Below are 17,168 nucleotides of genomic sequence, written 5' to 3' on the forward strand. Positions count from 1 at the left end.
AGTGGCTGATATTAGCATGAAATCAGTAGCTTTAACATGACCCATGAAAGTCATTTCAATACAATACAGTTGAGCAAGTATAGAAACAAAACTTTGAATATGAATCTTTCCAATCAGACCAGTAATTTGGCGACCGGCTCCAGGAAAACAATTACATCTAAAACGGATTTCAAACTGGAACTTCCTCAAGGCATGAAAGCAGAACACTGCACTGCAATCCCAAAATGATAACTCATTGCAACACTATTGATCTCTGAGAGCCCAAAACCCAAAGCAATATAAAGTTATTGTAATGAGGACCAGTTAATGTAAGTACATGTAAAGAGCTATCACTTTCAACAACAAGTTTAGTGCAACTCATTTAACTGAGCTCAAGCCAGGTACCCACCAGCATAATTATCTGCAAATATGGAGACAATCCAAGTCAGCTTAGATGTGAAAAATAACTAGCTAAAATGAACAGTCATGGATTACTGAAACACCCCTTTATCAGTTTCCAAGGTACTTAAAACATTTTGAATGTGTGTCTTTTTTTTTCCAAAGCAACAGCAGACTCCCAACATAAAGCTCTTTTGCCAGCAGGAACCAACAAACAGCTTTGATGATGATGATGCAAAAGAGGGATGCAGAACAGGGGGCATTCAGCAGGGTAAATTACCTGATGGTGGGTTGGTCGAGGGCCCGTAGCAAACTGGTGGGGGAGGGAGGAGAAGTCCAGCAAGGAGAGTGAAGCAGTGATGGCAAAGCGGGGAGAATAGAGAGCAGAAGAGAGACACAGACATGGTTTAGGATGAGCGATGGAGGCAGAGGCCTGCAAATACAATAAAAATACCACAATGCAAAGCTTAAAAGACACATGGCACAAGATATATGACATGACTTCAGTCATTATAAATACAAGCTTTTTGTAAATACAAGGTATATTGGGTTCATACCAAGCATGTGTTCAGTTAACAAAACATCATGGTTATGATGCTTAAAGAAATTTTCGTCAGAAACACAAAAAACGTGTACCTCGATCTCAAAGTTGTAATTTAACCTCCATAATTTCACATTGCATGTTCAAATGTTAAATTTATAGTTATTTTAATTTTTGATGGACAGATCTGTATGAGAACAAAAGAAAGAAAGAATCAGCGTGCGTGTTTCATGCACTCCAAAGGCAGATTTTAAATCGGTCAGCTATAAATATATTGAGGGAAAATATTAATGAAGAGTCAGCTAAAACGAATAAAACAGGAAGTTTTTTTAAGCAACAAAAAGGTGTAAAGAAGCTACATTTTCTGTTCTTTCTAAAGTAGAGCTGGGATCCGTAAAGTTGTTATTTATTGAGCCATGCTAGCTGCTTTGTTTGCAACCTTGTACTAGGCCGTTTACTGAACCAACAGACATGCTTATACAGGTCCTTCTCAAAATATTAGCATATTGTGATAAAGTTCATTATTTTCCATAATGTCATGATGAAAATTTAACATTCATATATTTTAGATTCATTGCACACTAACTGAAATATTTCAGGTCTTTTATTGTCTTAATACGGATGATTTTGGCATACAGCTCATGAAAACCCAAAATTCCTATCTCACAAAATTAGCATATTTCATCCGACCAATTAAAGAAAAGTGTTTTTAATACAAAAAACGTCAACCTTCAAATAATCATGTACAGTTATGCACTCAATACTTGGTTGGGAATCCTTTTGCAGAAATGACTGCTTCAATGCGGCGTGGCATGGAGGCAATCAGCCTGTGGCACTGCTGAGGTCTTATGGAGGCCCAGGATGCTTTGATAGCGGCCTTTAGCTTATCCAGAGTGTTGGGTCTTGAGTCTCTCAACGTTCTCTTCACAATATCCCACAGATTCTCTATGGGGTTCAGGTCAGGAGAGTTGGCAGGCCAATTGAGCACAGTGATACCATGGTCAGTAAACCATTTACCAGTGGTTTTGGCTCTGTGAGTAGGTGCCAGGTCGTGCTGAAAAATGAAATCTTCATCTCCATAAAGCTTTTCAGCAGATGGAAGCATGAAGTGCTCCAAAATCTCCTGATAGCTAGCTGCATTGACCCTGCCCTTGATAAAACACAGTGGACCAACACCAGCAGCTGACACAGCGCCCCAGATCATCACTGACTGTGGGTACTTGACACTGGACTTCTGGCATTTTGGCATTTCCTTCTCCCCAGTCTTCCTCCAGACTCTGGCACCTTGATTTCCGAATGACATGCAGAATTTGCTTTCATCCGAAAAAAGTACTTTGGACCACTGAGCAACAGTCCAGTGCTGCTTCTCTGTAGCCCAGGTCAGGCGCTTCTGCCGCTGTTTCTGGTTCAAAAGTGGCTTGACCTGGGGAATGCGGCACCTGTAGCCCATTTCCTGCACACGCCTGTGCACAGTGGCTCTGGATGTTTCTACTCCAGACTCAGTCCACTGGTTCCGCAGGTCCCCCAAGGTCTGGAATCGGCCCTTCTCCACAATCTTCCTCAGGGTCCGGTCACCTCTTCTCGTTGTGCAGCGTTTTCTGCCACACTTTTTTCTTCCCACAGACTTCCCACTGAGGTGCCTTGATACAGCACTCTGGGAACAGCCTATTCGTTCAGAAATTTCTTTCTGTGTCTTACCCTGTTGCTTGAGGGTGTCAATAGTGGCCTTCTGGGCAGCAGTCAGGTCGGCAGTCTTACCCATGATTGGGGTTTTGAGTGATGAACCAGGCTGGGAGTTTTAAAAGCCTCAGGAATCTTTTGCAGGTGTTTAGAGTTAACTCGTTGATTCAGATGATTAGGTTCATAGCTCGTTTAGAGACCCTTTTAATGATATGCTAATTTTGTGAGATAGGAATTTTGGGTTTTCATGAGCTGTATGCCAAAATCATCCGTATTAAGACAATAAAAGACCTGAAATATTTCAGTTAGTGTGCAATGAATCTAAAATATATGAATGTTAAATTTTCATCATGACATTATGGAAAATAATTAACTTTATCACAATTATGCTAATATTTTGAGAAGGACCTGTACAGGATGCAGAATATTATAACATAATTAAAAGGTGACAATATTGATACTGCAATGACAGAATTAGTTGCATTGTTCATGTATATATGTCATTTCTTTCACTCTTCTTGTCTGTCATTATGATGCCTGCAACACGAATGCGAACTTTAGCAACTTGGGCACCATCTTCTGTGTCAGATGGGAGCATCTACTGCTGTGGGACTCCGTCCAACAGGAATTAAATATTATTGATACATAAAGTGTTACATTTTGCAACTTGGAATATAATAGCCAAACAATTTTGCATTACAAATAGTCCTTTGCACTGTTGTGCACATGGATATTAGCACAGATAGATTTGTGATATATTGTGCAGCTCTAGGTGGGGCTCCTCTAGTGGCAAAGTCTAAATTGTATTTCTAACCATGCTTATTTTTTTCGGTTTAAACAATAGTAAGTGTTTGGGGGAATCCTCCTCCTTTGGTATTGATATACAGCTGACTGACAGTTTGCAGCAACAGTTCAGGGGTATGGGTTTACTGTGTAATTTGTGAGACCAGATACAACCCAGCACTGTCTCTGAGACGCCATTTAAAGTGTTAGTGTTAACTGCAGGACTAGCATGAGGCACATATTTAGCACTTCTGTAACAGAGTCCATATAAAATGTTATACAAAACTAGGCCTAATTCCTAGTATATACATCAACAATATGTGCTGTTCAACCAGAGGAACCAGGGTAGCTTTCTGGGCCCATTATTTACACACTATAAACACTGGGAAATGATCGAACGTTATGGCAACAAAATCGGGTTTTAATTCCGACTGGAGCTGTCCCAATCCTCTTCTCTCCACTTCTGTCGCCTCGAATGCAAGAGAACACAGGGAAACTTGTTTAACAGTTGTTACAGTTATTACCTTTCTCTGGATTTTATAGTGACTGTCAATAAGCCATGAAGTCTAATTGCCGTGACAGAATCATTGGTTGGTTTTATTGCTAAAAAATCCCGACTTTTTTAAACTATTTTTACAGAAGTGCATCTCAATCCCACACACTGCTACTGACACACCTAGCAACACAACTACAGTAGGAGTAGTTACCCAGAGTGCATCTCCTGATGTAATGGTCACGTTTTGGACTCCGCATTGGAAATGCTCACAAAAAAAAAAAAAAAAAAAGACGGCCGGGTGAATGACTACTACAAATTACATAAGCCCGGGGAGAAACAATTTAAAATCTAATTATGTTTTAGTGTTAGGGGCAGACTTTCCACATGTACAAACCTCCTGTATGCATACAGGTCCTTCTCAAAACATTAGCATATTGTGATAAAGTTAATTATTTTTCATAATGTCATGATGAAAATTTAACATTCATATATTTTAGATTCATTGCACACTAACTGAAATATTTCAGGTCTTTTATTGTATTAATACGGATGATTTTGGCATACAGCTCATGAAAACCCAAAATTCCTATCTCACAAAATTAGCATATCATTAAAAGGGTCTCTAAACGAGCTATGAACCTAATCATCTGAATCAACGAGTTAACTCTAAACACCTGCAAAAGATTCCTGAGGCCTTTAAAACTCCCAGCCTGGTTCATCACTCAAAACCCCAATCATGGGTAAGACTGCCGACCTGACTGCTGCCCAGAAGGCCACTATTGACACCCTCAAGCAACAGGGTAAGACACAGAAAGAAATTTCTGAATGAATAGGCTGTTCCCAGAGTGCTGTATCAAGGCACCTCAGTGGGAAGTCTGTGGGAAGGAAAACGTGTGACAGAAAACGCTGCACAACGAGAAGAGGTGACCGGACCCTGAGGAAGATTGTGGAGAAGGGCCGATTCCAGACCTTGGGGGACCTGCGGAAGCAGTGGACTGAGTCTGGAGTAGAAACATCCAGAGCCACCGTGCACAGGCGTGTGCAGGAAATGGGCTACAGGTGCCGCATTCCCCAGGTCAAGCCACTTTTGAACCAGAAACAGCGGCAGAAGCGCCTGACCTGGGCTACAGAGAAGCAGCACTGGACTGTTGCTCAGTGGTCCAAAGTACTTTTTTCGGATGAAAGCAAATTCTGCATGTCATTCGGAAATCAAGGTGCTAGAGTCTGGAGGAAGACTGGGGAGAAGGAAATGCCAAAATGCCAGAAGTCCAGTGTCAAGTACCCACAGTCAGTGATGGTCTGGGGTGCCGTGTCAGCTGCTGGTGTTGGTCCACTGTGTTTTATCAAGGGCAGGGTCAATGCAGATAGCTATCAGGAGATTTTGGAGCACTTTATCCTTCCATCTGCTGAAAAGCTTTATGGAGATGAAGATTTCATTTTTCAGCATGACCTGGCACCTGCTCACAGTGCCAAAACCACTGGTAAATGGTTTACTGACCATGGTATCACTGTGCTCAATTGGCCTGCCAACTCTCCTGACCTGAACCCCATAGAGAATCTGTGGGATATTGTGAAGAGAACGTTGAGAGACTCAAGACCCAACACTCTGGATGAGCTAAAGGCCGCTATCGAAGCATCCTGGGCCTCCATAAGACCTCAGCAATGCCACAGGCTGATTGCCTCCATGCCACGCCGCATTGAAGCAGTCATTTCTGCAAAAGGATTCCCGACCAAGTATTGAGTGCATAACTGTACATGATTATTTGAAGGTTGACATTTTTTGTATTAAAAACACTTTTCTTTTATTGGTCGGATGAAATATGCTAATTTTGTGAGATAGGAATTTTGGGTTTTCATGAGCTGTATGCCAAAATCATCCATATTAAGACAATAAAAGACCTGAAATATTTCAGTTAGTGTGCAATGAATCTAAAATATATGAATGTTAAATTTTCATCATGACATTATGGAAAATAATGAACTTTATCACAATATGCTAATATTTTGAGAAGGACCTGTACAGGATGCAGAATATTATAACATAATTAAAAGGTGACAATATTGATACTGCAATGACAGAATTAGTTGCATTGTTCATGTATATATGTCATTTCTTTCACTCTTCTTGTCTGTCATTATGATGCCTGCAACACGAATGACCACTGCCACAATCCAAAATTACACATATTGTTTAATCTAATTTAGTATTGAAGTTTTAATAGCCTTAAACGTTTAAGAGCTCATTAGAAAACAATAAGGCTTTATTCAACTAATACACCTGTGTGTTGAAGTACCTTGACAGTTTGATCAAGCTAGGATCAGAAAACAACTAATCTCTCGGTTTTCCCTGTTCCTCCGTTCAGAGAAGCCCGTCTTAAAATACAGCCAGAGCACAACTTAAACTGTCTGAGGCAAGTCAGCTGGAAATGTTAAAGCAGAGAGAAACTCACCGGGCGACTCTGTGGCTGTGCATTCATTGGCTGTGTTTGGGGAGAATACACTAAAGGAGTGGAGACGGTGTTTTGTCCAGCGTTGTACGGTGACTGTCAAAAGAAGAGGATAGACACAAGCAGGCGAGAATTCAATACGGACTAGAAGCTTTACAGCAACTCATGACATTTCACACCATACAGGAACTAAATCTGATCTGTGATTTATTAACCTGTAGCCGCTGTGCTTATGGTAATTGTAGTTTGTTCAACTTGACGCAACTATGTAGAGAATGCTGGTGAGAGACATCAGTAGCTCTGGGGTTAGGCAGTGGGCCAGTAGGCTTTAACAGTAAAGCGAAACAACTGGATTCCTCACAAGCAGAGCCACACATTTCCAGGGACGCTGAGTCACTGTGTCAAGATCAATGCAAAGTAAGAGCTGCAGAGCTATCCCAGGTGCCAGCAGTGCAACAGCGTCACTGTCCGTCAGTGTTAATGTCTTTGGGATGATTGGATTGACCTTTTATGTTGGTAATTTTACCAAATGGTTAAGGTGGTTTGGAAGTGAGGATTAAATGAAGTGAGGTATACTGCTGAGGTCTTCAGAATTATTGTTTATTTTTAACAGACACTGCCACAAAGACAACAATGTACTGAAAAGATTCAAATTGTGTGAAAAAAGAAAGGTTGCTTATTAACTGAAAAGGTCACTTGTTGAAGGTTATTTAACTTTGGGTGTTGCGAAGAACTGACTGGATTGTGTTTCATCAAGTGTCAGAAGAGCAGAATCGGAAGTGATAAACATTCAATTTAACTTCCACCGCAGGCGCCATCTTTCCAAGTGGTTAAGTGAGACGTTACAGCCCAACAAAAACTGTTAAATGCTACTTAGAACTTTACAAATGTGTCAGAATTGAGCTGAAGAGATCAGCTCAAAATATTGGTGTGTAAAAAGGCAAAGGCCTAAACTTGCTGCTAAAATGCAATTTTCTAAATTATTTCCAGAATTTGGACAGTCCTGTTACTTAATTTACTCAACATCTGATATCACCCTAAGCTAAGCCAACACTAACGGTTGTGCATCTCTGTCAATCAGATTGCCTCAGTTCAGACGTGTGCCCAGATATGCGCAATATGCGAGTGTCAGGGTTTAATCTGCTCTCATGATTTATTGAAGGCTGAACATGCACATTACTGGACAGCAGCGCATGTCCGAGCGAGGCTTTAGACTTTCCGCTTGTTGTGATCGTATAACGTTACATCAAACCAGTGAACTCATGCACATGATTCTAAGCTGGAATAGAAAACAGTGAGACAGAGAAAGGAAAAACAGGAAAACAAATGTGTGAAAAATGATTCAAGGCAAAACAGTATGTTATGATTCACCCAAATCTTCCTAAAGTTGTACATTTTGGGAAATTAAACTTAGTTACAATTTTCTTGTACTTTTTTTTATTTTAAAAAGCAACAAAACGTCGGTGTTATCAGAGTTCCTACACATTTCAAATTCTAAAATTACGTTTTTCCAGACTCTAATTTCCAATATTCTCAGTCATTTTTTGGGCATTTTTAATAACATACAAGAATTTTACAACACATTTCTGAAATATTTTTCTACAAGGGTCAAGCAATAAATATGAGGCGGGCAAAATACACACATGGGGATGGGATGAATGCTCTGCTGCTAAATCACTCAGACAAAAGGATTAGAAATAAAATTCAAATATTTTTCCACACTAACATTTTTAGCCGTACTTATCCACATCTGGAAAATCCTTAAATCAAATTCCATGCTTTCCCGACAGCCTTGGAACCCTGTGTTATATCATAATACTAACAACCATCCCAGCAACCCATAATATATCAAGTGTCACAGACAGAAAAAGGACAAATGAAAAGACTGACAGAGTAGATGCAGAGAGGATGACGGCGGCCACAGTGACAAACTCACCCCTCCGCCTGCCTCCCAGCCCTTAGGGTAGCGATATTGGGAAGCTGTGGGTACTGATACCTGAGAGAGCGCCGGGGAGTGGGCATGACCAGGCGGGGTTCCCGCCAAGTTAGGGTGTCCCTTTGTGATGTCGTGGGCTGTGTAAGCAGGGCCAGGGTGCCTGGGTACCTGTACAGCATACAAGCAGAGCAGTTAGCCAGCTACACAAAATAAGATGTGACAGAGTTATGCAGAGCAGGAACAGCAGTGGCGGGATTCGACAGGTGATTACTCTGCCCTCCTACTGAGGAGTGTAAATTAAGCACTCAAGTTGAAGAACTATTCTCTGTGGGTGTGCAGAGGTGAAGACCTGCAGTCGATGAAACTTGCTGTGGTTGATGAAAGACTGGGACAATGGGCTGCACAAGTCGACAGCCCAGACTGTGCAGTAAGAGGATGCACAGACCTCAGATGGTTGAATAATTACATTACAATCTCACTCATCTGTAACAGATTGATAACACCTGGTTCAATAAATACACTGGAGTCACGCTGAACGAGCCCCATTGCTATTCACCAATAAAGAGCACTACTATAGAGTTACTGGAAAGTAATGGAGCTGCACAACATATAAATGAAGCATCAAAAAATAGTTCCAGTTAAAACGAAGAGAGTAAATGAAAAATAACATGACATTCTTCTGTTTAGGAAAGAATGTCTTAAAAGAAAATCTATCAGGTTTGAGGTTTGATAATAGTCAATAACACTCAAGAAGCCATTGACAACTAAGTGCAAAAAAATAACTTAACTGAATGGCTGTCATTGCATTTTCATCAACTCTGCAAATACACAGCAAATTAAATGACAACGTTCAGTTCATAAATAATTCAGAACCATTTCATTGGGGCTGTGTGATACATCTAAATGAAATGTAACGGCAAAATGCATTATATCAGTACTGTTCCATGAACGTCACTATTTTCATGCTAAACGTAATGCTTTTGTAGAAGAAAACCACAAAACACCACGATTTCAACAATCAAGAAAGGTTTGCCTCCTCAGTAATCACAGTAATCACATCTTTTAAAACACTTATCTAGAGCTGCACTTTGATACAGTGTAAACTATTTCGCATCATTTTTTATACAGTCTCTAGTTTTCTGATTTGATTTCTAGGTACAGCAGTTGAGGTGATCTACTGTATCTATAGTAGAGATCCCTGGAGCCTCTCTACAGCATGGCCCACTTCCCTCAGATGACCTGGGATAAAACCACTAGCTGCTGTTGCCAGGGGAGGAGCCTGCTCTACTTCAGGCCAGAAGCTGATTCTAAGGACATACAGCTGAGAGGGAGCAGATGGGGGGAGGGGAGGTAAGCAACTATATGGGGCTGAACATGGAAAGAAAGGGGGAGCAAAGTAATCCCCACCTCCACCATACAGAACAACAATCGCATGCAACCAGCACTGTTTATTTCAACCAGTGTCATCATTCTTACATTCTGCAACCACAGAAAAAATATATATTCTTCAGAGCTGGAACATCTTGTAAAACCTTATCTTTTACAGTGCTGTTGCACTGTAGAAAATAAAGCTGTTTCTTTCCAGCAAACAGGCGTTCCTTGTAAACTATGCAGTTACTTAATGTACCTTCCACATTTCAAAAATGTCCTCAGCACTGAAACAGCTTTTCATGTCCAAAAGTGCCTCTACGTTACACCTTTGAGCAGCTACCTGCTATATTTACATAAATGAGAAGCATCAAGTAGCAACAACAATGTAGGATTTAGTATTTTCTTACAAATAACTTCTGCTCAGTGAAAAAACTCGACTGGCCGTTTCGTTTCAGGAGTTAAAACCCTGGAAGAGAAAATGAAACTAACATTCCCCTCTTCTTATATTGCAGTCAACATTATTTTTACAGGATTTTCCAACACAGTAGAGGCCTGTCTATGAAAAGATACGTAATAAAACACAGTTTCTTTGAAAGAAATGGCTGTAAATTCTGATGTACCACCATGTTTTTAAAAGAGAACATCTTTCGCAACAGCCACATTATTCTCATTCCTCGGAAGCAATCTCTGCACGATGCACACACAGCCTGGTGGACAGCTTGAGCATGCAGTATGTGTTTGACATCCCTGGTTACTGAACAGTACCGTTCAGCAGTATGAATGCTCACATTGTTACTGTCATGTCTCTTGATGTGAATGACCTTTCCCTGTCGTTTCTAACTGACAGACTTGTATCAAAGCCTACGTAGCCTTCTACCGAATTTAATCGCTGACCTCCAGGTGGAAAATGTAAGGACTGCTTTTCCCCCTTTAGGAGTACATATTAAAAAGACGTCATTAGCAACAGGGTAGATGACCTTTTCCTGAACATGTTGTACATAACTTTCCTGTTTCCCGCTATGATCGAGAACTCGATAAAAGAAATTTACAAAAAGGTATAAGCTACCCCATTAAAGGGGACATATCGTGCAAAATACACTTTTTTTTTTGCCTTTAAATACATTTTGTTGTGTACTTTGAGTCTGTAGGAGGGCAGAAAAGTTGAATTAAGTCTCTCCATGGGTTGTGGAGATAACCTTGTATTCTGTTTGGGTCATATTTTTCAAACCGTTCAGTTGCCGGTTGGAACCCCAACTCCATCTCAGTCGTCTCCTTGGGCAAGACACTTGACCAGCCTTGCCTGCTGATGGTGGTCAGAGGGCCCAGTGGCACCAATTCTATTGTCCTTGGACTTGATAAAGCGCTATACTAGTGCAGGCCATTTTACAATGACATAAAAGTTGGAGGAAATGCGACATAACCGTTCAGAATGCGAAAACGCGAGTATCACATATGGAAGTGGAACAGTGAATTTTTTGGAGGTGAAAAGATCAGAATTGGGCCTTTCAGACTGCGATTAAAAACTCAGATAGGAGTCGCATGTGGGCAAAAAAAAAGAAGAAATATTTGGGCTTCATTTGCCTGCTGTGTGACTGTTACCTTAGAAAATAAACTCATGTATGTTTATACATAATTTCACTGACTTTTAAACTGTATTGTAAATAAGCATCTTTTGATGGTTTCCAGATCACACAGCTAATTGCTTCATATGTGAGGAATGACCTTTAGACTCTTAATGTCACTCATTTCACCAGAGTCCTTTGGTAAAGAATGGGGTAGGTATGACTGATTTATCATTTCTCTCATGTCTCATCGGTTTTATGTCATCTCCGAATGCGTTTCTCCTTCATCTTGTGCTTTTATTTCCAATTTATGTATTTATGCACGACAACTTTAGTGTATCACTATAGGGCATTCCTGGTTAAATAAAAACAAACTTAAAAATGTGAATGAAGAGACTCACGCTGTAGACAGCGACTCCTGGCTGTGCGGAGAAGAGCCGCTCGTCCAGTGAAGACTGAACACGAGAGATTCTGGGGAGGGTGTGTTAAAGAAAATTCAAGGCATCTGAAAACTGAAGCAAGTTTTCTGTTAGGTAAAAGTTAGCTCTGCATAAAGCAGCCTGAACCACAGAAATAGAATTTAAATTGTTTTTATAAATTTATGCACATCAGATGTAAGAAGTTCAGATAAGTTTAGCTTTTGTCAAAAAGTGACAGAGCTCTGCAAAAAAAGCTTGAAACAGTAGTATGCCTTTATAATTTGCTTTAACCTTCATGGAAATTTTAAGTAAAGGGCTATCCCTAAACCCCAGTGGCTCGCATAGTTAATGTGATGAATCCCCCGATTTCCCCACCCAAAATGCCCAATCTTTCAGAGTACACTATGTACCTTCATCATTTTGCACGAGTTAAAAGGAAAATCTGACATGGATTTTTGGGCTACTTCGTGCATCGTGCAGGGTGACTGCCAAAGCAGAGGATTAGACAACTGTTCAGCCTTTACACAGGAAGAGAACAAACTGTATGGTTTCTCTTTTCCTCCTGCCTGTAGAACAATAAAGAGAGCTTATTGATTCTCCAACCACTCATCAAATAATGCATAAATCCATAATGCTTTTGGCTTTATTAAGGCCACGGGAACTTTCTTTTCAGCTTCTGAAACATGTAATAATGAGACTCTCAGGGGAGACATCAGTCAGATGTTAGGAGAGACAAAAGAGGGAATGTGTAACAATCAAACAGCAGAGGGAAGCCCTGTGATTAGTAACCTGCTCAGGCAGTCGCCTGTGAGAAGCAACCTCACACACCACTGATCACATGGTTTAAGGGAAACAGAACGTCTGGCTTTCTTCCTTTAACCCAAATCACACCTCCTCCTGCCCTGAGCTCTCTTCCTTCACTCTGCTCCTGCCTGAAGGGGCCCATCATCTTTGCTGGACCCCTGCCAGCACCCCTATTTGGAGCCCAGCAATAATACAACAGGGAGAGAGAAAGGAAAAGAAAGTGAAGAATCATCATAAAAAAAAAAAGAGGCGGCAGTTCGAAATGCAGAGGCACAGCAGGAAACATTATCTGTTTCATTGCCGGAGAATTTAGGAAAACAATACGCACCCACGCCTCCACTTCACAAATGGATATATAAACACAGATATTTGTAGAAATTGGAAGCTAGCTTTTTCCACAACGATATGATGTTTTAGGTGGGAGGAAGCAGAAAATGTTGTGTAAAGATACTATTTACTATTTTTTCCCTGAATTGAGCTCTAGAGGGGGGAAAAAGATCCTGAGACTGTAACTTCAGCAAGGCTGATTCCTTAAAGATTCACACAGTCTGTATCATCCATGAAATCCAGTATTGCACATAAGAACATGACTATTTATGACTTACTTTTACATAAATATGCCATTACAAAGTGAACAATGTAAAAGATAGTAATTTCTGCATCCTCAACATGTGGGTTTTATTTGTATTTGACACAACATATGAAAGGTTTTTAAACTGTTGTCCAAAGCAAAAATAATCAATAAAAATGACTTTTCTTGACCTAGTTCCATTGGGTAAAAGAGGCAAGTGAAAGTTGGACTATCATCACAGAAACAACATGAACCATTGGCTTTATACGTCCATTGATTGGCAGCAACAACTGTGACAACTGGCCATAAACCGGAGAGCTCAAGGTCATGAGGTGAAACCAGGTTAAACCAACAATGAACAGGTGCATTTCCACCTGCAAGCCAGGTGCTGAGACAGGCAGGAAAAGCAGATGCAAAAACGAACAGATGAGGTAAGATGAGGTCAAGAAATCCAAGCAGAAAAATAAAAACAAATCAGGACTCCTTCCAGTAGTAGCCAAATGGCTTAAAGCCAGCATGCAGATTTGTCTTTTCTCCAAAGGAAAAACACCTGCAGTCATGCAGCAAGGCATCACTTTTTAATATGTTGAGCTCCAGCTCTCTAGCATATAACATTCTGGGGAAAATGTATTAGTCAGAAAAACATTTAAGCAGGAAGAGGCAGATTTTACCAGATAATTGTTTCTTTCACCCCATTCAAAGAACTGCACTGTTTCTCATCTGTAGCAGAGAGTTCCTATATTAAAAACATCTCTGGATTCATATTTCTTAGAGTTTCAGGAAACATCAGACCGAGACTGAGAGAAAATTCCCTTCACTGACACAGAACTAAGACTTTTTGCCATGATTATAAATATTCATTGTACTATAATGTGCAATTATAAGCTCTTGCACAATCATACCACAACATCAAATGTCTTGGGGAGAAATATCGTCCCAAGCCCTCCTGGAGGCTGACTAAGCTACCAGAAAGATGCAGATACCAGCATGTCAGATTTACTGAACTACCAGCATGGTATCTGCGGGTCAGATTACACTTGGAAAGACATAAAAAATAATAAACACAAGAATTTATGCCTCTACAGCGTCAACAAGTCTTATCCAAGTATACAGCGCTCTGAACTTTGAAATGGCGTGAGGCTAGTGGAAACCAGCTACAGGATCTTCTCTGCTCATAAAAGATCGGTGAGACTAATAACATGATAAACATGATACATGAAGTCTTCATGCTGTTTCATAGGTTTTAGGCAGCAATACTGAACATTACTGGAGAGTTGCTGTTCCGTTTTGAAATTAAAATGTGTCAAGTTAGACAAACAGTTTATGACACAGTGTACTTTATTTATTAAGAATGGCAACATAATTCTAAAATGTCAATTGTGCTTGACACAAGTTGGCAAATTATTTTTATGTTAAAATAATGTTTATGTTTTTAGGGCTATGCTTTAACAAAGGACAATTGTGATAAAATCATGATTTCACTATAAGAAAAAACAAATATATTTAGTTACTTTCCGAGGACCTCATTGTCTCATTTTATTCATTCCTCTTTATCACATTTAAGGATCAACTGGGAATGACATTTAATGCTCTATGAGTGCCCTAAATGGTCAGATAATTATTAGCCAGATAACTCAAAAATTAGGTCATCCTGTCAGTTTCAAGCATCCAGCACTGTGAGGTGAGTGAATCTTCTTATCTGCTGACACCATGGCATAACATGGCATTTAGTAATACTATTGCAGCATTGCTGCGATATCTGAGGCGTAGTTGCACATATGTGTTGCAGAGGATATTTTAAACACCTGTGACAGATACTTCAGTGTTATTTGTCTCCGTCATCGTGTTTTTCTATGCTATTGAAACAAGAGGCAAATATGAACAAAAGGCAAATATGAACTATTGTGATGGGGGTATACTCTATTTCTTTGAAAAGATCATAATGTGGCTTCAACCACTCCATGTCCCCTGGCCCCACAGTGACACATAAGCCTTGGTTAAGAGAGCAAAGCTGCTGTAGCTCATGCTTCATCATTAGCTTATTGTAAAGCCACTTAAGTGCTGAGCATGTTGGAGAGAGAGAAAGGCAAAGACATGAGGAAATATGGCCTTACAGATAGCAGGCGTGTGATCAAGCAGATGATACTGCGTGATAAACTGTAATCTGCCATTGCTGAATTAATGAATAATTTAGGGGTGTAAAGTTAACAGCCAAGTAACTAAATAAATCATAAGCAAAGAACATGAAAATGAGGCAAAAAAGAGACTGAGTTAGAGGTAAGATATATTTATGTGGACTTGTCTTATCCATTCACAAACATCACATAACTCAAGTGGTCCTATCTACTATGTCATAACGTTACAGAAACGCTGCTTCTTTATTTTGAGGAAGAAAAGTGTTACTCCACATAACTATGGCCCAAGCTTTACACACAACTAAAGGAAAATACTGATTCATGTTTGAATTAGCAGAAGTACCTGGAACTGTCTGTGCTGCACAGAGCTTTAAGTGGAGGTACAGGAAGTGAGTGGAGACGGCCCAGGTGGTGCAGATACAAACGTTTCTTCTCCCTGCAGGCTCTTTGGCCACTTACAGTAACACACACACACACACACAGCCAGTGTGTCTTTGTGTGAAGTGAAACTCACAAAGCTCTCACTGCCTGTCTGCTGTTGCTGAGACTGCTCTTTCACTACGGTACGGGCAATAGATGGTTGAATGGTGGTTCAACACAACAATCCAGATCTTAATGGTTCTGGATGGCTGCAACACAAACTACAATCTATCTTGGTTGGAAGTTAAGGGAGCAGAGATTCAGTGCAATACAACTACATGCTCCTTCCAAGCCATTTGAGAAAAATACATATTCAAGTCATCATGAACTCAAGAAAGTCAGAAATTCATTTTACAGAAAGAGGCTCATAATGCAACCTTTTCAAAAGTAATACAAATGACTGAACTCTTTGAAATGTTTGTAGAAAGCTTTGATCAGACAGCGCCAATGCACTCTTCTCCAGAGGGTCTTTTTCTTTTATGCTTATTTAAGGGGGTTGTCAGCACACTGCTCCACCCCTTTCATCTACAGGTCATTGATTTCTCAAGGTTCCTGCAGAAACTCTATTAAACAACACTTTAAAAACATCATGACTGTAGAAGAAAACCTACAGTATCGTACCCACAACAAACACAGCTCAGACTAGCAGTGAGCAAACTGACAGCAAAGTATTTAACTGACAGATTTATTATCCAATCCTTGCATTTCCTCTGCCTATACAATGATGAGCCACCGTGATCCATTCTGAGGCACAGGCTCATGGAGAGCCACACACACACACACACACACACACACACACACACACACACACACACACACACACACACACACACACACACACACACACACGTAAGAGAAACACCACACTACAAAATAATGCAAACCTTAAAGACTGGTTGTTACACTACATACAATAACAGTATTATTTCTTAAATGAATACTTAATTACTTTATTTAGTGAAGGAAACTAGTTCAATTAGAGTTGTTAAAATTCCAACTTTACTTGGATGGTGAAACAAAAAAAGTTAAAATGTGTCTTTTCCCGTATGAGTATAAAACTGCAGATGATGCAGTGGTGGATAATTAGTTGTCATTGCTTTCTGAAGAAAAGTGAACTGTACAACTGTTGATGAGGCAAGCAGGACAAACACGAGAGCATAAAAGGCCAATTTCCCATACTTCTGGAGTACTGACAGCAGCATAATGCTCCTCTTCTCCCTCTATACAAATGACTGCACTTCAGCAGACAGGTCCGTGAAACTCCTGAAATTTGCAAACGACACCACTGTCATTGGTCTGGTCCAGGACGGTGATGAGTCTGCATACAGACAGGAGCTGGATCGGCTGGTACACTGGTGTTGTCAGAACTACCTGGAAATCAATCCACAAAAGACTGGAAATGGTGGTGGACTTTCGGAGAACACCACCCATATACACCCCCTCACCATCCTTAACAACACCATGTCAGCTGTGGACCACTTCAGGTTCTTAGGAACCACCATCTCTGAGGACCTGAGATAGTCTTCACACATAGACAATGTTCGGAAGAAGGCCCAACAGAGACTGTACTTCCTGAGGCAACTCAAGAAGTTCAACCTTCCACAGGAGCTGTTGGTCATCTTCTA

General features: G+C 40.3%; 1 protein-coding gene across 13 annotated transcripts in view; it reads right to left on the bottom strand.

The window, feature by feature from the left end:
* Positions 1 to 17,168, bottom strand: part of eif4g3a (eukaryotic translation initiation factor 4 gamma, 3a) — a 68,741-nt gene that overhangs the window by 41,808 nt on the left and 9,765 nt on the right. For 4 of the 13 annotated variants that reach the window (XM_047347250.1, XM_047347238.1, XM_047347239.1 and 1 more), the window contains exons 2-5: positions 11,596 to 11,665; positions 8,262 to 8,429; positions 6,329 to 6,421; positions 659 to 811 (exon numbers count right to left, since the gene is read on the bottom strand). In XM_047347250.1, coding sequence (XP_047203206.1) covers positions 659 to 811; positions 6,329 to 6,421; positions 8,262 to 8,429; positions 11,596 to 11,665 — 484 coding nt within the window. The remainder of the gene's footprint in view (positions 1 to 658; positions 812 to 6,328; positions 6,422 to 8,261; positions 8,430 to 11,595; positions 11,666 to 17,168) is intronic. The other 9 variants (XM_047347249.1, XM_047347247.1, XM_047347245.1 and 6 more) reach the window with 6 other exon arrangements.

The sequence above is a fragment of the Girardinichthys multiradiatus genome, chromosome 20, assembly GCF_021462225.1.
Source record: "Girardinichthys multiradiatus isolate DD_20200921_A chromosome 20, DD_fGirMul_XY1, whole genome shotgun sequence".
Classification (NCBI taxonomy): domain Eukaryota; kingdom Metazoa; phylum Chordata; class Actinopteri; order Cyprinodontiformes; family Goodeidae; genus Girardinichthys; species Girardinichthys multiradiatus.